This window comes from Galeopterus variegatus, unplaced genomic scaffold, assembly GCF_000696425.1.
Source record: "Galeopterus variegatus unplaced genomic scaffold, G_variegatus-3.0.2 Scaffold978, whole genome shotgun sequence".
Taxonomy (NCBI): Eukaryota; Metazoa; Chordata; class Mammalia; order Dermoptera; family Cynocephalidae; genus Galeopterus; species Galeopterus variegatus.
The window spans coordinates 425,810-448,425 of record NW_007727089.1 but is presented as its reverse complement, the minus strand read 5'-3'; the positions used below and the strand labels follow the sequence as shown (position 1 = coordinate 448,425).

The 22,616-nt window shown below is 45.9% G+C and overlaps 1 protein-coding gene across 1 annotated transcript in view; it reads right to left on the bottom strand.

Moving 5' to 3' along the window:
- Positions 1-3,248: 3,248 nt before the first annotated feature.
- The window catches only part of WDR60 (WD repeat domain 60), a 90,768-nt gene continuing 71,400 nt past the window's right edge, over positions 3,249-22,616 (bottom strand). The window contains exons 18-25 of the mRNA XM_008573972.1: positions 19,142-19,255; positions 18,987-19,048; positions 18,442-18,493; positions 15,812-15,872; positions 12,019-12,118; positions 11,701-11,832; positions 7,431-7,654; positions 3,249-3,527 (exon numbers count right to left, since the gene is read on the bottom strand). Coding sequence (XP_008572194.1) covers positions 3,329-3,527; positions 7,431-7,654; positions 11,701-11,832; positions 12,019-12,118; positions 15,812-15,872; positions 18,442-18,493; positions 18,987-19,048; positions 19,142-19,255 — 944 coding nt within the window. The 3' untranslated portion in view covers positions 3,249-3,328. The remainder of the gene's footprint in view (positions 3,528-7,430; positions 7,655-11,700; positions 11,833-12,018; positions 12,119-15,811; positions 15,873-18,441; positions 18,494-18,986; positions 19,049-19,141; positions 19,256-22,616) is intronic.

Here is a 22,616-nt window from a genome sequence, read left to right as displayed (position 1 = left end):
CAAAGTGATAGACAGTACTATCATATGACCTATGTCTATTGCTAAATGTAAGTACAAATTTGTTAAAAGGAAAAATGTTAACATTTAAATTCTAATGGGGGTGTAATGATTTTATGTTCTAATGGAATGAACCTACTGTTCATATGGAAAATAAGGGGATAATTTTGAATTGTCCAATTTACTCGGATCCTCTGTGGGAATGTTTAGTTCAATGACCGTATAATTATTTGTGTTATTTTTATAATCTTTTGGGAATTTAGAGAACTGCGACGCTAACCAAAATATCAAAAGAGAAGGCAAAAGCCACAAAGCCTGGGCAGGCAGTCCTTCTGGTTGCAGCAAGTGCTCGTAGCTGTGGCCTTGCCAGCAGCTCTCTGACGCTAACCAAAATATCAAAAGAGAAGGCAAAAGCCACAAAGCCGGGGCAGGCAGTCCTTCTGGTTGCAGCAAGTGCTCGTAGCTGTGGCCTTGCCAGCAGCTCTCTCTCCAGTGGCCTTGCCAACTTGGAGAGGGCAACCCAAGCTGACTCCTTTAGGACTCTGCCATGGCGTGGGCCACGCCAAAAAACTGTAGGAATTTTTTGCCAGCATACCTACTTTACAGGAAATGTTAAAGGAAGTTTTTCAGGGAGAAAGAACAATACCCGATAGCAACCTGGATCTACACAAAGTTCTGCCATGGCGTGGGCCACGCCAAAAAACTGTAGGAATTTTTTGCCAGCATACCTACTTTACAGGAAACGTTAAAGGAAGTTTTTCAGGGAGAAAGAACAATACCCGATAGCAACCTGGATCTACACAAAGAAAGGGAAAGCACAGGAAATGGAATGAGGGAGGGTAAAATAAAATTCATTTTTTCTACTCTTAATTGCTGAAAAGATAACTGAACTGTCAAAAGCAGAAACAGCAATGCATTGAGTGGTTATGTCGTATATAAAAGTAAAATACATGGCGACAGCAGCACACAGGACGGGAAGGAGGAATTCCCGGTGGTGACTTTCTCACACTACGCACAAGGTAGGTTTTTCTCCCTTTGTGGTCCTCATGTGTCTGCTGGCTCACAGAACGTCTGATGGAGAGGACAGCAAAAGGAGAGAAACGTTTGCCAACACGGTAGGGTGGCGGCTGCACAGTGTGGACGCGCTCACGGCCTGTCTGCACCCAGCACGCGGCCCGGGTCTCCCCACAGTGGCGTTTCAGACATGCGCAGCCTCTCAGTGCGCCACGCGGCCGTGAGGAGTGCTTGGCCTCTCACACCTGCCATGTCTGCCTGTGAGGCACAAACCCCCTGAGCACCCAACCAAGGACAGGGCTGGGCTTCAGGAAGGTGGAGGGAGCCACCACAAGCCCAGGAGGCCCCTGTCCTGACAAGGACGTTCCGCTGACAGGGATTCCAGATGGCGCCCCACTGGGTCTGGGGCACACAACTCAGATGCCCAGCAAAGCACCTGCACCCCCTGAACTGACAGTAGCAATTCCAAAGGTGCAAGCCCAAGCAGATGGCCTCCCAGGCAGCAAGGGAGTCAAGGGAAACAAAGGACAGACGTGCTGGTGGCACTACTGTGGGGGACACCCAGAAGAGGCCCACAGAGAAAGAGGGGCAGACGTTAATTCTGTTTTAAAATAAGGTGGAACCTGAAAGCTAAAAACCTGCGAATGACATCCCTCCGTCAGTGCTCAGACCAGTTGTTAAGCAGGGGGCAGGTAGGAGATGGCCGTGCCGGGTCGGCGTGGGTTCACGGGAACGGGGTGCTCACCTCACTCCCTTCTTGAGGTGAGGTGAGTTGTGTTTTATCAAGATGCAGGAGGAAGCTGAGCCAAATTCCAGTTGTGCTCCACAAAGACCGGCTGAGCACCTACTTCTGTGCCAGGCACACTCAGTGACCAAAGCGACAGACAGAATCCGTTCTCGTGGAACACAGGAGGGGACAGATAGGAGGACGGGACAGACCCAACCCCTGCGATATCCTCATGCCTTCACCAGGGATCTCGACACACCAGTGTGCACGTTACGTGTGCACGCATGTGTGTGCATTTGTACACACCTAGAAGGCTCTGGACAGACAAACGGCTGGACGGGGCTGCACGGGAAAGGGAAGGTTACTGTCTACACTATTCTGTCCCAATCGTTTTTGTAACAAGCCAAGTAGGGGGTGGACAGTTTTAAATCAACATAATGAAAAAGGAAACAAAGGTCGACAGGTTGCTCAGGTAGCCCTGGCACCAGGTGAGGCCTGGTCGGGGGCTCCCCAGACACTTCCAGGTCTCAGAGGCTCCAGGTCCGGCTGGGTAAGTGGAAGCGACCTAACTATGCCTGTCATATTCCTCACAGACCCACCGATGGCCAGTGTGCAGGGAACATTGTAGGGAAGTGCAAAGGATGGAGGCAGAGGAGGGGTGTAACGCTGTTCGGGGATTTTCCGTGCTCTCACCCCAGAATTTCCTACTATCCTTCTGTGTGGTCTGAATGCATGTGTCCTCCAAACTTCACAGGTTGGAACTCAACCCCCAAGGTGACGGTTATAAGAGGCGGGGCCTCTCAAGGGGCAAATCCTCATGAATGGACTAGTGTTCTTACGAAAAGTGGAAGGGAGCGTCCTGGAGCCATGTGAGGACGCAGCGGCAGGTGCGTCTGGAAGCAGAGGGTCCTCGCCAGACAGCAAATCTGCCTCCAGAGCTGCAAGAAATCAATTTCTGTTCTTTAAAAATTACCCAGTCTCAAGCGTTTAGTTACAGCAGCACAAACAGACTAAGACACCTTATTCTTACTATATTTGAGTTGCAAAATTCAAGAGAATTTATTTACTTCTATTATTGCTTACAAAGACAATTTTTAATACTAAAGCATAATGCAAAAGGTGTCTGACTAAACCCTCTGGATGACATTCAAATAATGCCAAAAGAGGATGCCCCAGAAGTCTTAAGACACAGTTGGCAGACGTCGTTTCAATGGAGTAACTCCTTTTGACAAGTGTATATACATAACATTTTATGTATGACCAAGAAAATGGTTCATTAAAACACATTTTCATGGTAGACTGTTTAAAATCCAATAATAGACAATATTTTAAAGCTGTTCTAAAAATAACTAGAAATATTCTTAGAAAAGAAAACACTGGATAAGACTCTTTCCTTTCAGGTTTAGTATACACTAAAATGCTAATTTCTTCATTGGTTCAAAACTACTCTCTGGGAACACCAAAGCAACATTCTTGTAAAATAAATTATGTACAGAACACACACTCTGCACACAAACATAGACTCATCAGCCTTACAGTTATGTCTTTAAATTTGGGCTGTGACACAACCATGTCCTCCCAACAATACGGTCACTTCTGCACCAGCCTCTCCCTCCATGGGGCTTCCTGCAGGAGCAGCCGCAGCCGGAGGTGCTCGTCCAGCACAGGGGCCGCCCACTGCCTCTTCAGGTACTGGACGTCCACGCTGCCCGAGGCCCTGGCCAGGAGCAGGGCCAGGAAGCTGCCGCCGGCCTTCTCTGGCTCACCCATGACGGTCACAGCCACCAGCCTGTGGGCAAGAGGGTGCATCAGCAGGGACAGCCAGCTACATCTGAGTCTTTCAAAATATCTACCTTCCAGGGCAGGAATGGATGGAAGAGAAATTCTAAACATGTCAATGGGCAGAATGAAAAGTTAGACCAGAAACAACTGTATGAAAATCTACAAGAAACATTTTGAAAATGTATTTCTGCATCTTAGAGGCCTGCTGGACTGTCTGATTCTAACTGATGAGGACGTGCTGCTGCAGGACAGACGTGAGGGTCTCGGAGGCTGTGGGACAAACCTACTTCTGCTCCTCTCTCCTCAGATAAGTCAACATCTCCCAGCAGGCTTGCAAGTGGGTCCCTCGAGAATATCGAGAAGCTCAGCAGCCAGGCCGGCCCTGCAACCCTGGGGCCTAGTAGTGGGGTCCCCAGTGTGGGGGTCCCCAGTGTAGGGGTTCCCAGCATGGGGATCCTTGACGACTCATCCCCAGCCTCCCCACTCCCCCCATCTTGCCCTCAGGTACAAGTCGAAGCTCACACATCTGCATCTCCAGCCTACAGCACCCCGCCCCCAGCTCCAGAACCCTCTATTCAGCTGGTTCCTCCCGTCTCTCCCTCCTGGTGAGCCACGACTCCCTCTACCCAAGTGTCCAAGCGAGAGACCAAGCGCCCTTCCCCACACCACCGGCCCCGCAGCGAGGCTGCTCCTGTTTCGACACACTGGACTCGCCCCACAGAAATCCCCTGCTGTCGCCAGCAGACGGTGTCTTTCCTTCCCCGTGGGGCCTCGGGGCTCCTGGCTCGCCCAGCACCTCTCCTACTCCGATTCCACGCCCTGTGCCTCTCAGAGACTGCCTGTCTCATCTGCTCACTCCTACTTGTCCTTTAGGACCTGGCTTGGTGCCATCACTCCTGGAGACCTCCCAGGGCTCCAACTCTACCTCAAAACATGGCTATCACAGCATCAGTCACTGCAACACCTGCCTCCCGTGCCCTCCCCTGCTGCACCAGGCACCAGCCAAGGCCGAGCCATTTTAGGGGCACCCATGACTGGCAGGACAGCAGTGACCCCTCGCCGGGCAGGGCAGAGAGTCTCTTGGTTGTGGCCACACAAAGGCCTGTCTACTGATATCCCGTAAACTCTGTCCCTACATCCAAATACCCTGAGAGCCCCAGAGTCTGTGACACAAGCCCTGCACACCCGGCCAGAGCCAGCCCAAAGCTACATCTGCCATGGGCTCCTGCCAGGGAGAACCTACAGCATCATTGAGAGCAAGGGGGATGTGCAGATTAAGCCCTCATGAGGTCACAAAAGGAGAAGACCACGAAAACTTACACATCCTTAGAACTTTCACTACTGAATGCTGCGATACTGCTGTCCAATTACTTGTGTAAGATGCACGCAAGGTTTACATGCCACCAACTTGGAAACGTCAGCAATGGGTGGCAAGCATAAAAGATTCTCCTGGCATCAGGACCATGAGGTTGAGCCTGGAGTGCAGGGGCAAGCACACTATAGTTGACTGATTAATGTGTCTAGATGTTCTTAAGAGAATTTGAAACAGACATGTGAACACCAGAAAGTGCTATCACTGGCCTATTTTTTTTTTAATGTCCTTTCAAGTGAACAGATATGATGTAGGTGGGGGGTGGGGGGGGAGGGGAAAGAGGAACCGGTAAAGGGACACGAAAATCAAGTACAATGTATGTTGAGAAGTTAAAATTTTTAAAAATGTCCTTCAGATTTGTGAGTTGGACAGAATCCAAGCAAAGATGACGTCTGCGTTCAACATTCGCTGCCACGCACATGTCCCCCATGCCCGGGTTGCCCCAGGAGCCCGGAGCTAATGCCACTTCTCCAAGCACGAGCTGCCTGACCCGCTTCTAGACCACACAGACGCAGGAAGTTAATCACCATGGATTCCAGCTCAACTCCACACGCAGCAAGTTCTTGCTTGTTTGTCATCTAAACTCCTCCCTTGTAAATTCCACTAGGCTCTTTTTGTTTTGTTTTTCTTTATAGCTAGAGAAAAATAATACAGCACTTTCCATGTAGAAATATTACTTAACTAAAACACTGTGGCTAAACACTTCTGTGGGAGGTGTTCAGGGAAAAGGATGTGTCACATCATTCCGGAAGCCCTTTCTCATGAGGACAGTGGAGGAACCTGTTGCTCAGTTGCCATCTCCTTCCTGCAAGCTCCTAAGAGACAGACACCACACACCGGTGGTCCCACAGTGTCCACCAAGGGACCTGGGTGGAGGGGACCTCCCCAGGGCAGGTGCAACATTAGGCTCTCATCAGACTGGCGCAGGGTTCCCAGTGCACACTTCTCTTTTTTGGAAAACTGTGATTCCAATAAATGAAGCTCCACGACTGAAGAGTCCCTAACCAGGTAATGAGGACAACTATCTCCTGAAATGCAAACCATATTTGGACCTGATCAAACACAGGACCTGTCCCTCCTCTGCTCAAAGCTCCTGTGGTTCCCATCCCCTCAGTCTGACATCTCTGTCCCCGCCAGCAACTCCAGCGTCCGCACAGCAGCACAGCCCCTCACTAGGGCCACCCTTCCTTGCCCCATTTAGAACCCCAATGCCTACTGCCCACACTCCTGACCCCCATTTTATCCTGCAGTGTGTAGTGCAGCACATTTTAGGGCTCCCTTGTTCACTCTGTTTATCATCCGTCTTGCCCCACCAGGGAGTGAGAGCATTCCTGAGGGCCTGGAGCAGCACCCGGCTCACAGCCCTCAATAAATATGTGTTTACTCAACAACAGACTGACCAGCTGTCTGGAATAATAAACTGTGGATGCATTACGTGTTTGTATGTGAATCCCAGTCTGGATTTTTTATGTATGTTTTTAACAATTAGAATAATGTAAGTATACCCAGCACTTGAACTAAATAAATGCAATCCTTAATTTTTTCAGATCTTATCATAATATCCCTAACATTTTACTAAACTATCTGTTTTTGATCACTTCTATCCTCTTTTCTTTACAAAAGGGATGTGGGATTATAATTAGGGCGTCTTCTTCTCCAGGCTATCACAAATCTTCACAGTAGGAGACTTTACTGACAACAAATGTAAAACTTCAAGAAAAACATGTGGGCAGACAAACTGGGATCAAGAAAGAGCCCTTCATAATGAAAGCTTAAAAATATCTCTACCTTGAAATAGTAACAAAGACAGAATTATTTAAAAGTACTATCAATGACAATTTACATGTCTTAACTTCACGTTAATGGATTTCACACAAATTCACGGACAGGCATGGTGGGGACTGGCTTTGAGACGGCAGCCACTGGAGGGGTCTGGGCAAGGGAGGACACCAATGTGAAATCATGTGTTATTAGCTCCCATGTCCTGTCCCTGTTTAGAAACTGCTAGGAATACTCTGTGCATCACTCAGACACATACTGAATTTACAAGACTCACAAGTGAACGTAACTGAGAAGCTCACAAAAAGTTTCTTTTATTTATAGAATGATGACGGGGAAACGTGACACGATGGATTCTTCAATCCAGTAGGCTTTTGGGGATAAATATAAAATAACCACATTTTAAAGTGGTTTTTAAAATGTTATGTAAATGTACACCACCAAGAGTGCACCCTACGGTAAACTGTGGTCTCTGGGTGGCGATGATCTGTCAACACAGGTTCACTGATGGTGACAAATGCACCCTCTGGCGGGGATGTTGATAGTGGGGGAGGGTGTGAGGGAGGGGTACATGGGAAATCTCTATCTTCTGCTCTAAAAAAACTATTTTTTTAAGTACCATTTAAGTATGTTATCTAAATTTATAAATACCTACGTGTTAAAGTGTAGCAACCTTATGCATAAATTAAACAAGACACACCACCCGTGATGCTTTTGTCAGAAACCCCCACGACAGGTCAGCCTGAGTTTATCTCTTACCTGTCGGGGGCGATGGGCTGTGTGGCCACAGGACCCAGGTCAGTCTTGAGGAGGTCCCAAATGTAGACAGTGGATGTGTCGTCCTGTACCAGGAACACAGCCGGCCGTGTGGGTGACCACTGCAGGCTGGTGACGGCGTGGCCGCGGGTGCTGTTGTCCCACTGCACGAGAGGGTGCGCGCAGCTCACCTGGTGCAGCCGGATGCTCCCGTCCGAACAGCCGGCCTATGCCAGGAAGGGAAGGTGTTGACCATCTTTCCTTTTTCTTTTTTAAACTCAATCTCAGCAGCAGGGAAATTTTGCAGAGCATTAGCTTTCTTTAGTTTGCACAACAGAAATATTTGGTTTAATTTTTGTTTTCTAAACATAAAATTGTAACATTGAATCTGTCCTCACAAATTACAGAGGTGAGCGTTCGCCCTGGAGATTGTGACACAGCTGCACATCGCCCCCAAGCGGCTGATACCCCAGCGAGTCCGTGAGTGTAGACATGGGCTGACTCAAACACGGGTCACTAAGACTGGCTCCGTGGAAGCGAGTCACCGTTTTTAAAAATTACATACATTTGCGGGCCGGCCCGGTGGCACACTGCTACAGTGCGCCGCTTGGGAGCGCGGTGGCGCTCCCGCCGAGGGTTCGGATCCCACATACAGACCGATTCCCGCTCACTGGCTGAGCGAGGTGCGGGCGCAACACCGAGGGTTGCGATCACGTTGCCAGTCCCGGTCCGGTACGGGCGCGACACTGAGGGTTGCGATCCGTTGCCGAACACGAAAAAAGACCAAAAAAAAAAAAAGGAAAAAAAAAATTACATACATTTGCATCAATAATATTGCTATATATTCCCCTTGGATTGAAACTTCTGTAAAACAAAACTTAGCTGGCTTAGTAAAAGACCAAATTTTTAGCTTACAAAGAGAAGATGAATTCCTTTTTACTCAATATATTTAATTCTTTACACAGAAAAAAAAAAGAAAATAAAAACAAGAGTGGGAGTAAAATTCCAAATTGAAATACAAACAGAAACAAATTTAAAAATCTATAATCCAAACAAATAACATAACTACACAGGGAGCAGGGGTGAGAACTAAGCCAAATAATTTTCAAATACAACATGTGAACGGCAAACTTCCTCAGTCAAAACACAGAAGAACCCTAAACCCTTAGGTCTGCTCAGCGGGTGTCTTCTCGCAGAGGCGTGAGAGGCTCTGCGAACTCCAGGACTGAGCATGTGAACGGGCATGTTACAGATGCACACGGGCTTCCTACTGTCTGCGAGGAGCTGCAAGTGCAGGAGAGCGGCAGGTGTCAGGCCTGTCATCTGAGCCAGACAGAGGCAGGGGCTGAGGAGCACGTCCTGCCCTCGCTGTCTCTGAGCAGCCCCAGAAGAAACACTACCAACGCTGCTGACTGCCTAGACCTTGGTTCTGGACACTTTTCTCCACTCTCGGGAGCCAGAACTGCTTGGAGAAACAGCTGGTTCCAGGGCTACTATGCCAGAAAGCAAGGAAGGGCCCACAGAATGGGGTCAGCTCAGGGATGCCCACTGGCCTATCAGGACAACGGCAGCAGCAAAATGAACACTGGTAATAAATGATTGCGACCCAGTGAATAAAGTAAAAAGCCATGTGTGCATATTCACATAATAAATAGACAGATGCACACACAGGAAAAGAGGCAGAGGTCTTCCTAACAGTGCAAAGCCAGCTGGTAAATGCTGAATTAGCAACAGGATTAGAAACTCACCATTTGCCAATCATACTAGTAGATTCAGGCAAGAATCATCAATGAATACTGAACTGGTGGGCGAAAACCCGAGGACTTTCAGGATATTTACAAAGTGTCAACTTATTTCCTCACAGATACTTATTAATTAGAAAGTGAAGGCAGTAGCTCCATGTGGAGAAAGCCACCAGCACGTGGTCAGAACTAGAATTATCCACCACAGGCCTCCCTGGGACAAATGCCGCTCTCAGCTGTTCCAGCCAAAAGCCCAAAACCTGCACCTAATCATGATGGACACATTGGACAAGCGCAAACTGAGGAATAGTCTACAAAATAGCTATGCCCTTCAAAACTGTCAAGGTCATGAAAGACTGACAAAGTCTCCTATGCCCATCCAGATCAACGGAGAATGAAGAGCCGCAATAACTGAGCAAGATGAATGACCTGGGTGTTGCTTTGCTTATAAAGGACATTGACAGGACAACCTGTGCCATCACAGTCAGATCCACAGATGAGGTAACAGGACTGTACCAAAGTTAACTTTTTGGTAATTATGACTACAGTAGCTACACGGAATGCTCTTGTTTTTAGGAAACAAACACTGAATTTAGGGATCGAGTGTCATGTCTGCACTTCCTCTCAGAGAGTTAGAATATGTAAAACCACACACGCAACCACGCACATGCACATCCCCACACACAAAAAGGACAAAAACAATGTGGAACACAGAGGTTATACAGGAATCCTTTGGACAGTTCTTGTAACTTTTCTATAAGCCTGAAATTGTCAAAACAAAAATATTTTTTTAAAAGATCCATTTGATAACTAAGTGGAATGATCTGTACTCGTTGTGCAGACAAGACTTTCAGAAAACCACGGAGTGAGGTGTGTCAAGACATTCACACGCAAGCCTGCCAGCACCGAGATGCACGTGGAAGACGTGTACCCTCACGCGTTGGTGGAGTTCCACTTAGGATACTGAAACAGGTGCAGGGAAAACCTTCCAGTGGCTACAACCAGCTGCTGGGGCCACCCAGCCCTCTCTAGAGTTCCTGGGCATCCCTGCTCTTCTGGACTCAGGACCAGCTCCAGACCTGGCCAGGATATACGTGAGTCCTTCTGGGGACATTGTTCTTTCACGCACCTTCACAAAACAGAAGATTTACTGACGACACGCCTGCCCTTATCACCATGGCAGGCTCTGGAGCACAACTGTCCAATAGGAATGTAATGGGAACCACAGATGCAATTTAAATTTTCTAGTAGCCAAGTTGAACAAGTAAAAAGAAACAATTTTATTATTTTTATTTCATAGAAATATGCCCAAATATTAACAAATGTTATCATTTCAATACGCAATCAACAACAAAATTATTGAGATATTTCACATTCTTTTACTCATACTAATTCTTCAAAATCCAGTGTGTATTTTACATCTACAGCACATCTCGATTCTGTCACATTTCAGGTGCCCAATAGCCACATGCGGCCACTGTACTGAACAGCTCAGGTGTAGCCTTTGGGAAGTGTAAAGATGCATAAAACACCATCTCTGCCTTCAGAAATCTCATGGCTGGGAGGGATGCTGACATATTAACATAACTGATAATATGTTTCAAGTGCTATAAGAGTAGTATAAACAAACAACAATCCTTCCCATGTAGCCTTTGGGAAGTGTAAAGATGCATAAAACACCATCTCTGCCTTCAGAAATCTCATGGCTGGGAGGGATGCTGACATAACTGATAATATGTTTCAAGTGCTATAAGAGTAGTATAAACAAACAACAATCCTTCCCTCAATCTCAAGTACAGAGAAATGTGTAAAAACTAGAGAGAGGAGATATCTGGGTTATGACTTAATGTCTTCATCCTGGTATAACGCTCAACCATTAACTATCAGATTTAACCATGTGTAAAGTTAAAAATATTTTGCCTTCTCTCCTATCTTTCACCAACCAACCCACAAACGAACCCTGGAGTCCACAGGCTGGAAAAATACGACAACTGGGATTGGGGTGAGCAGGGTTGCACCAGGCCCTGGGAGGGACAAGAGGGAGGGCCTCGCGCCCCAGCAAGCGCATTCCCTGCACGGGCAGCACAGAGTGGCAACGACGGTGCTCAGTGGCCCTCCCTGGACTTCCTCTGGGGTTAAACATTGACTTATATTGTGTTTTGATGAATAACCAAAGTACACAAGGCAAAAATTCTCACACTAAGAATTTCTTCACATCTTGGGCTGTATCTCAGGTTTCAATATTTGATATTCTGTTAAATTCTAAATAGTTTGTAACTGAACAAAGTATTGCTTAAGAGAGTTAAATTTCTAAGTGGGTTATATATTTTTTTAATTGCTTTGTTGTTATTAATGTCATGTTTCTCCTTTTTAGACCATTGAGACCTAATAAATGACCAATCTGTGGCCTGGCGATTGATCAACTTCTAAAATTTTCCAACAGATAACAGCAAGTGTTATGCCGCCCAACAGGCCCAGGCCAATAATACCATTAGTAAGAATCGGTGCTTTAAAAAAATAGACTTTCTTACCAAGAACACTGGTTCTCCGAATGGTGAAAAATCAATCACATTAACTTTCACTGGTCTCATACCACGCTGCTGAGGCTTGAACAATTTGGGAGACACTCTCAAATCTTGTCTCGTGCCATGGATTACGAGACCCTAGTAACAAGAGGACGACAACGGAGCGTGACTAAAGAAGGGTGTCAGGTATAAGCTGGATAAAGCTGCTACTCTTGGCACAATGTAATAAAAACAAACAGTAAGTCAATCTTAAACAAAGATAGTTTTCAGGTAACTCTAGGGAAGAACAACCAGCAACAGCATGAAATTTAAAATACTACTCACCATGTCTGTGCCAACAATGAAGTGGTTAGGATCTGAAGGCAGAAATTTAACGTTCAGTGTGTGCGTGGGCCCCCAGAATTCATTACTTTTATGGAAAAGACTGAAAAAAAAAATAGCAAAGATGAGCAGGCAGTTGTTTGGAGCCCTAAGGACAGTGATGACACTCGCCATTTACCTAGCACTGTCACATATCATTAGATGCATAAGGGGCCACACCACATGTCCTCTGTGACTTCAGCCACTCTGTTTCCTATTTTTTTTCTCTGTTACTGATAATTTAAAATTTAATAATAATTAAATTCTTGTTAATTTCTCTTGATAATTTCTTCAGAATTATCCTCCTGTTACTGTTTCTTTGTTCAGCTGCATCTAATCTGCTATTTAACCGTTCACTAAGTTTTAAATTTCACAGAGAACTGTTTTGTCTCTAGACTGTGCAACTGCCACAGGCTCTCAAGGGGGCTAACCTCATTTCTTGCACTGTGGTGGACTGTTTCTTCTGGTTGTAGTTTTTGTGGTTTTTGTTTGTGAACTCATCTTTGGCAGACTGCTTCTTGTGGGAATCCCGCAAGCCCCAGCTTGTAAAAGTATCCCTACCCACCAGGTGGTTTTCCCTAAACTTTAACTGTGAACCCACGGAGGCCCTGGGCTGGCACTTGGATGTTAACATCTCAGCTTGCAGGATCCCATACCACACCCAGCTTGGGATTTTGACTTTTTTCAAATTCCACTGTCCTCCTTCTGCTGGGGTTGAGACTTTCTAAATTTCTCTCTCATTGAAGGGTCAGTGAGTTCCAGGGTCCAGGGGAGGGGTCTCCATTCCATCTCTGCCTCCTGCAAGCCTGATGAAGGCCTACAGCAACCAGGGCCTGAGAACCCAGCTGAGGCCATCACATATCAGCTCTAAGCTCCCTCCTCTCTTCTGGCATTGAGAGATTTTCCTTTACACAGTACGAGCAGTAGCAATGGGAGAGAACCCACAGGTGCTCCCTCTGCACATGGCCATCGTCAGAAGTCGAGAGTCTGGCCATTCGCACACCACATGCAGGGCTGCACATGTCACTCATCAGTCCAAGACCCCAGACCTGCTCCTCCCACTGAGATCCCTGCTGTGGAGCCATGGCCTCCTGGACGTCTCCATGAGCACGAGCTCAGTCCATCCCAAGCTGAGCTCCACCTGCCCCATCCCAGCTCGCGCCCCACACGCCTCCCCCTCCTGTCCTCCTCCTCATGGTGAGAGGGACCCAATCACCAAAGCAGACACTGTGGCAGAGGGAGGCGGCCACCCTGGGCTCTTCCTCCTGCTGTTCCTCCAATCACTCACTCACCAGGTTTTTTTTAATTCTACCCCTTTCATTTATATCCACCCTCCATATCCGTGGTTGCTGCCTTTGTGGAGGGAGGCGGCCACCCTGGGCTCTTCCTCCTGCTGTTCCTCCAATCACTCACTCACCAGGTTTTTTTAATTCTACCCCTTTCATTTATATCCACCCTCCATATCCGTGGTTGCTGCCTTTGTTCGGGCCCTTATCTTCCATATTGATGGCTACAATGACCTCCTCACTGGTCTCCCTGACTCCAGTCTCCCTTCCTCTGTTCCAAACTCACACTAATGCCAAGTTGATCATTAAATCACAAATAAGACACGCCACTCCTTGGCCTAAAATCCTGGGTCGACTTCCTACCTATCACCTTTGAGACAATGTCTAACACTTCAGCACAGCAAACACACTCACTAGGGTCTGCCCACAGCCTCACCCCATCTACCTCAACGCCAAACCTGCCGGCAGTTCTAAAGATGCCACACGTCACACCATCACGCCTCTGGGCCCTCCAGCTGCTCTTCCCTTCCCTGAAAGGGTGCCTGGGGTTGACCTCCTCATCCACCGTGGTTATAACATGGGAAAGGAAGTGCACAGGGTATGGGGGGCTCAGAGGAGGGGACACGTTAGGGGATGAAGTGACATGTAACTTATTGGAGTGGTGATAACTGCACTGTACTTTTGAATGGGGTGCCTGGGGTTGACCTCCTCATCCACCGTGGTTATAACATGGGAAAGGAAGTGCACAGGGTGTGGGGGGCTCAGAGGAGGGGACAGGTTAGGGGATGAAGTGACATGTAACTTATTGGAGTGGTGATAACTGCACTGTACTTTTGAATAATGGATGCTAAACAGACATGGATCTCAGGAAGACAGTGCTAGGAGTTTTGGAGGAAAAAAACTGACATCAGATCCATTAGACACTTTCCTATTTTTTTCTTAACTATACACAAAGCGTGTATAGTTAAGTACAGGAGAAATGTAACCATAAAAAGTAAATACAACGCATGGTATGAAGTGATAAGGGTGTAACATGTAACTGGTGGCTGGCTGGTGCAGGAATCTAAACCCCCAACCTTGGCGCTCTAACCAACTGAGCTAACCAGCCAGCCCTGATAAAAATACTCTTAAAGAGATTCCGTGAGGGAACTACACAGACTGGCGGGTCTGTAACTAGCCCAGAAATCACGTATGTTTGGCCTGCAGTATATTAGATAAACTTTTAAACATAGTGATTCACTTTCATAATTATATTCAAGTCAACTAGAGTTCATCTAAAATCTCTAAGCATGTATGAATTCATTAATACAACCCAGAGGTATTCCATGTGATGAGGAGAAAGCAGGCTCAAAACTTTCAGAAGTAATTCACATGTTGATAGTGAGCCCAAGGGCACTAACTGACGATATTTTTATGAAATAAATTAACATGAAACATACAAATACCACAAACAATATTTGTACATCTATTAAGAATTTTTATGTCATATTGTTATATGATCAAAGTAGAAATGTAAATTTATGAATAGAACTTTCTATGAATGTTTCTGCTTCCTGAAACTTCATCTAAGTTTAATTACACGGTTGCATTAAAACTGAATGAAAAATAGTCAAATAGTACCAATTTATAAGATAGGAAATATTTTTTGATTAAAGAAAAAAATTTAGCTCTACACCCGGAAGTTGTGTTTTTATTACATTGACTCATTAGTAATAAACTAATTAAGTAGTAAAAATACAATGTGAGAAAACGGATTTCTTCATTGCAAAACTGACCACACATTCATCGTGCAGTCATACTTAACGACAGGGATACCTTCTGAGAAACGTGTCACGAGGTGATTTTGCTGCTGTGTGGGCATCATGCAGGGCATGTACACAGACCTCGATGGCATAGCCTGCTACCCACCCACAATCTTACAGGACCACTGTCTCATACATGGCCCACTGCTGACTGACATGTCGCCAGGCAGCGCAGGACTGAATGTGCAACTCCCAAGGTCATTTTCCTTCTGTGGGGCTGTAACGGATTGAATTATGTCCCCCCAAAACTCACTGAAGGTTGAATGTGTCCCCCAAGTTTTATGTATTAGAAACTTAGCCCCCACTGTGACTGCTAACTGGGTGGGAAGTCCTATTATGGTCATTGAGAGGTGAGGCCTTGAAGAGGTGATTAGATTGTAGGACTGTGCTGTAGTGAACGGATTAAAAATGGTGGTCGGGGGCATGGTTCTGAGGGTTTTCTGCCATTTCACAATATGATACCCTGCTGTCACCAAAGTCACCACCAAAGAAAGTTTTCACCAGATGTGTTCCCTGGACTTTGGACTTCCTAGCCTCTGAAACTTTTTGGTTTTGTTTTTCATAAAATACCCAGTTATATGTACTTTGTTCTAAGTAACAGAAACAGACTAACACAGGGACTTTGTGAGGTAGGGGGAAGGGCTTTAGCTGAAAGTGGCAGAATCTCACCTGTCCCCCACCTGGACCACAGCACTGTGCACCAACTTTATCCTCCCTCCAGGTATTAGACCTGAAAACAGACAAGCCAGAACAAAAGCACCTCTTAAAACAAGTTAAATCAAAATATAAAAATTACGGTTGCCTAGAGTCATTTTTCATTGCTTAAGAATCTGCTTTTGGAAATAATATCAAAACATAAATCAATAAGCAGTATCCCTCCCTAATTCTGGGTGAGGTTCATGTACATTGTCTTATGACAAGAATCAAGAATTTGCAGTTCAGGAAAAAGATGAATAGAAACAAGAGCTACTAATCCAGCTTGCACTCAGGCCCCCTCCTCACAATTCAGTGCCTAGAGACCTGCTTGGCAGTGCTGCCCACGGAAGTTGGCCAGCGCCTCCAGCCAAACGCTTCCTGCCCTATTCGCGGCTCCCTCACTTCTCCAGCTTCCTTCCCAAACAATGTTGAGCTACCATCAGAGCCTGGCTTTATCTTTCCTTTCCTTCCCTGATCTCCCTAAAGTGTTTATAGCCACAGCCCCAAGTCCTCAGCCACCGACTAGCTTTGCCTCCCCGTCTGCTCCCATGCCCCTCTCTTCTAACTACTGCAAAGGGAGGAGCCAGAAATTTACATATACTGAAACCCAAATTCTGGGCAAGGTACTGCCTAGAACTTTGGAGCAGCTGAATTAAAAATATATAGAAATAGATTCAACTTGCAGTTGGAAAGGGTTACTGTAATCGTATTCAAATTACCTGTCAAAGTTATAACCATTACACAAGAGTGTTCAATGTCGCCATTCACAAATGTTAGACTACACCCCACCTCCCCAGCATGCCTCCTGCCTACAGCCTCAGCTCTGTTGCCTCCTATGGGACGTCTCGAGCCGGGTCCCTCTGTTCTAGCAATTACACCATTGTCACCTCTCCAGCCAGTGTCTCTTCCCCCTTGTCCCTGGTATCTAGGAGGGGACCTAGCTTGTTCAGAAAGCATTTCATAAAGGAATGAAAGACTGACAGTGGCTTCAGTGCTCCCACGGGCAACACATCCAATGCCTACACAACAGAGACTGGGGCCACCTGCAACTGCTGGCTGGCTGCTGTGAATGTCGTCCCTCACTTCCTAAAGGCAAAGCGGGAACACGGCTGAAATTTTGCTAAGTGAGTCAATGGATAAAGACTATTTTTATACAGCAACATTGAACAATGAATTATATACTGCCCTATAATATCTTTCGCATGACTATCCCATATATACTACAAACATTTTTATATAAATTTTTTGTGTGCAAAATAATTGTCTCCACAGCCAGATTCTCAACTAACTGTAGACAGGGACATTTTTTTTTTTGTCTTTTTTTTTGTGTGTGTGAGATAGGCCACACCACGCTCAGCCAGTGAGCGCACTGGCCATCCCTATATAGGATCCGAACCTGCAGCAGGAGCGCTGCTGCGCTCCCAGTGCCGCACTCTCCCAAGTGCGCCACGGGCTCGGCCCAGACAGGGACATTTTAACTCTTTGGTACCACCCATCATTGCCTGAAAAACGCCTGGTCTTATCACAAGTTAACAGTATAGCCAGCCTGAAGACGAGGTCTCAAGGTTATAAGAGCATGGGCATTCAGGGAACAGACCTAGGTGAAGGCAGATCTGGTCCTGGGACTAACAGGGTGACTTGTGGACATTGAGAAGGAGGGATGAGGAAACCCCAAAGGCTCCTCAGCTCTAAGCTCTGGAATTCCAAGAGCAACCGGAAAATCTAGAACACAGATGCGCCAACACAACATAGAATAGTTTCACGACATGTCGAGGATGTAAATGAAGAAAACATTGAGAAAAATGGTTACTCCACCTCAAAAATATTTACCAGTGAAAGTAATGAAATGATTCAGTCTCTAGTCTGCAGCAAGCTTTTGAGTGACACCATTGGCTGCTCAGACACAGAGAGCTGCTCCCCCCAGCCTGGAGAAGTTGGAACAAAGTGCACTGTCACTCCTGTCACATTTTCTGCCAGGTGCACCTGGAGACACACCCCGATACCAACAAGAGCGTGTCATTAGAAATGTGTGATTGAAGGCTCATGAGGTGAAAGGAAGTTGAGTTTACAGCATGGGCTGCCGCAGACCATGGGATGCCACAGTACTGAATTATTCTGTCACATCAAGCCCTTCTGGAACTGAAAGCCAACCGCATGGCACCAGCAGCAGCGACCTGGGTGGGAGACCAGTGTTTCTGCTCCACCCACACTCGAGAGCCCTTCGTGCACTTTGCCATCACCCAACCTAAGCGATCTCAGGAGAGTCGTGCTTGGTGTGGCTGACAGGTCCTGGGCACACCCAAAACCAAAGGAAGAACACCCAAAATGAAAGAGCCTTCGAGGACATGGAGTGTACTAGAAAGGCACGTGGAATACAGATGCCCTTTACTTCCCCAGTGAAAACGTCCACTCAGAAGGTTATTTGGTCACTCTAGTTAACTGAGGTGCCTGTCCAGTGGTGGATACGGCTAGATAATATGCACCTTTCACATTCACTTTTCAGGCAGCTAATTACATACTTTTCAAAGCAGTTATTGGTATCTATAATTTCTATGCATTTCAGAAAACAGTGGCTAAAATTAGTTTCATTATTTAATAGTTACCTAAATCACTTATTGAACCTGAGATGTCAGCCTTTGGTAATTCAACAACAACCTAAAAACAGAATATTGAAAATGAACATTGATACATTTTATAATTATGAAACAATCTAAGCAAAGCATAGTTCTAATCAAGGTAGCATGACATATTAGGTATTAAAAATATAACTGTTCTGGAAGAAAAGACTGATCACTAACTTTAGAACTAATATTTCAAACGTTATTAATTCCTTTCTTCTGATCTCTTTTCATGTTCTCTTCGGTCAGTGACTTCCGAGTCTCAGCTCACCCTCGAGGACAAGCCCTTCTGATGTTGTTCTCCAGCCCTGACGTGCTGTACCTGTCCTCTCTCCACACTCTCAAAGGCTGCAGGAGATTCCCCGCTGGCTGTCATGCAGGGCCCAAACTTGTCATATACAAACTCGCAGAACCAGCAGGCCGGGCTTCTGCACGCTCCCCTCTTCCACCCGCCCCTCCCCATCCAGGCGCTGTGTCCTCCACTCCGCTTCCCTCAGGCCCCGCCGCACATCCCTGGGCCACCCACTCACCCACACATTGAGGACCCCGCTCTCGTCCAAGGAGGCAATGTGGAATGACAAACCTGACATTTCTAATGAAAACAGAAACAAAAAGGAATAAACAGTGTTAAGTAAGAAAACCGCATTTCATGACTGTTGACTTCAGGATTGACAGAGTCGCGTACCTTCTTGAGTAGAAAAGGGCGAAAGCACAGAGCTCTGCTTTCTGTAGACAGACGTGGGGACAGGCTCTATCGCTCGGAGAGGACTTCGGTGGTTTACTGACGTGAGGACTCCATCTAGAGTTTAGAAACCCCATACCCACATATATGTAATAAGTCACAGAGGTACAACCAACGTTCTGTGTGGACAAACACGGAGGTGCTTCTGGGTCTGAGAGATCCAAATCTCTCCGCACAAACTCCCAAAAAACCCCAGGACCCATATGGACCACATGTGAAGTGACATGTGACCATGACTTTCGCACTGCTAGGAAACAGACCACAGACCTCAAAATATCTGCAAGAAGAGAGATGGGCACCAATACCAGCAGCAGTGCAGCCATCACCACAGGCCTGGAGGGCTGCGGAGGGGAGGTCAAGGCGCTCCGTGGAAAAGAGAGAACCACAAAGACAGAAAGAAACTCAGACGGAAGCAGCCTTGGAAAGAGAACATCTAACTCTGAGGCAGAACCCTGTGGGCCACTCAGCGCCTGAGGGGAAGGGGCTGGAAAGTGAACAGGGATCCCAGGGAGTCCTCAGAGCAGTGCTGCTCATGGGGAAGGGGGAGGTGAACAGAGCAGACGAGCACCAAAACAGGGCAGTGCCAGGACAACGGGGGCAAGAGGGAGATCCAGGCGTTTGCAAAATCAGAGCCACAGACACACCAACTCCACCAGCACCACCACGAGCGACACCACCCACAAAGAGATACATGCCGCAAGTTAACACAACATCCATCTACAGAATGTCAGGGAGTAGAAAAAAGGCAGGCATACTCCATACAAAGCTACTGTAAAAAGAAAATAGAAAATACAAATCAAAGCACTTCAGCTGGTAAAAATCCACCCCCCACACCAAAAACAATTTTTTAAAAGCAAGGACAACGCAGAAGACAACCAAAACTCAGCAATCAAAATTGAATCAAATCTCTTTGTCAAAAAGCATGTGGAAATGTATTTAGAGAAAACAAAATAAAAACACTTGGAATCAGAAATCGAAAACAGACACACAAAAAAGCAAAAAATAAAATGAGAGTTGAGATTAAACTCAGAAAAAAAACTGAAGAGAAAGACAAAACCATCTCAGAAATGAATAAGCGACAGGACTCCCGAGGGAGCGCAGACTCAGTGAGACACCAGCTACGCACAATGAGGGAATGCCCGTCTCTAGCAGGTGAAATCTGTCCCCTCTGACCTGTGGACTTTTACCGGACGTTTCTCAGTTCTCTCACCACTGAGAGCTTATTAAAAACTTTGTAGGTTTTATTGACAATATTTATATGACAAAAGAAAATGAAGAAAGCATTTTAATGGAGTAATTTACTTGTATACATGGTTCAGAGGTTTTGTGTTTTGGAAATGATGCTGGATTCAAAGGTTTACTAGTAACAACAACAGGTACCTATATATTCAAACATTTTCAAAAGCAGCAATATCACCCCAAAAGCAGCTGGTTGTTGGGGGATTTTAAAAAGTTGCTTTTTTTTATGTACAAAGCACAGACAGCCACATAATACATGAACAGATATGCGATGTATCTGTGGAGTTAAAACTTCAGAAAGGGGGCTGGCCCAGTGGTGCACTTGGTAGAGTGCGGCACTCCCGCCGAGGGTTCGGATCCCATATAGAGACCGGTCCGCTCATTGGTTGAGCACGGTGCAGGCGCGACATCGAGGGTTGCGATCCCGTTGCCGGTCATGGTACGGGCGTGACACTGAGGGTTGCAATCCCGTTACTGGTCACGAAAAAGGACAAAAAGGGAAAAAAAAAAAAAAACTTCAGAAAGGGCTGATTAGGGAAAAGAAGTTTAAAAGACTACTTGTTTAAAGAATAAAAAGACAAGCCACAGACCGGGAGGAAATATTTGCAAAACACCTATCTAATAAAGGACTGATACCAAAATACACAAAGAACTCTTAAATCTTCACTATAAAAAAGACAAACAACTCAAATAAAAAATGGGCTAAAAACCTTCACAGATACCTCACCAAAGAAGATATACAGTGGTACACAAGCATATGGAAAGATGTTCTGCATCGCATGCTGACAGGGAAATGCAGACTCAAACAACATGGAGATACCACCACACACCTGCAAGAACAGCCAAAACCCAGAACCCAGACGACACCAGAGGCTGGCAGGGACGTGGAGCAGCACGAAGCCCCACTCGCTGCCCGTGGGATGCAGAACAGCGCAGCCACTTTGAAAGACAGTTGGGTGGTTTCTTACAAAATCAAACTCTTACCATAAGGTCTAGCAGTTGCACTCCTTGGTATTTCTTTGCCAAGAGGAATTTTAAAACATCCACACAAAAACCTACACATAGGCGTGTGCCACAAAGTTGCCCTCCAATAGGTGAATGAAGAAATAACCCAGGTGCCTCACATGTCATTCAGCGAGCTACGTTATAATAGTTTTTTAAAGAATATAAGATAAAATGATTTTTTTTAATGAGCTATCAAGCCATGAAAAGACATGAAGGAATCTTAAATGCATTTTACTAAGTGAAAGAAGCCTATCCGAAAAGGCTGCAAACTGTTTGGTTCCAACCACATGACATTCAAGAAAAGACAAAACTGTGGCGACAGTGAAGGATCAGCAGCTTCCAGAGGTGGCGGGGAGGGTGGGGGTAGAAATAAGAGAAACCCACATTGAGACACATCATAATCAAACTGCTAAAAGCCAAACACACAGAGCAAATCTCGAAAGCAATAAGAAAAAAAAAATGACATTACACACAAGGAGAAATGAGCTGATCAACAGTTGAATTCTCATTGGAAACATAAAGGTCAGAATAGAACAACAAAAAAAAGCAGAGAAAAAAAGAACTGTGAACCCAGAATTGCATGTCTATGAAAACCACTGAGAGTGAAAATCTCAACAATGGTATTATTGCATAACTGGACATCCACCCACACACACACGCACACACATGAACCTCCACCAACACCTCTCACCATGAACCAAAACTAACTAGAAATGAATGACAGACATCAGTGTAAAACCTAAAATTATGAAACTTCTAAAAGGAAACACAAGAGAAAATCTTTGTAACTTTCAGTTGAGCAAAGACCACTTAGATGTGACACCAAAAGTATGACCACAGAAGAAAACACCTGATGAGCTGAATTTCATCAAATTTAAAATACTGTTAAGAGAATACCGCAGATTGAGAGAAAATATTTACAAAATACATATCGGAGAAAGGACATACACCCAGAATACATAAAGAACTCACAAAACTTAATAAGAAAACAACCCAATTTAAAAAACGGGCAAAAGATTTGAAGATATATGGATAGCAAAGCAGCACGAAAATACGCTCAATAGGGCCGGCCCGGTGGCACACTTGGTAGAGTGCGGCACTTGGGAGCGCGGGAGCGCTCTCGCCGAGGGTTCGGATCCCATATAGAGACCGGTCCGCTCACTGGTTGAGCGCA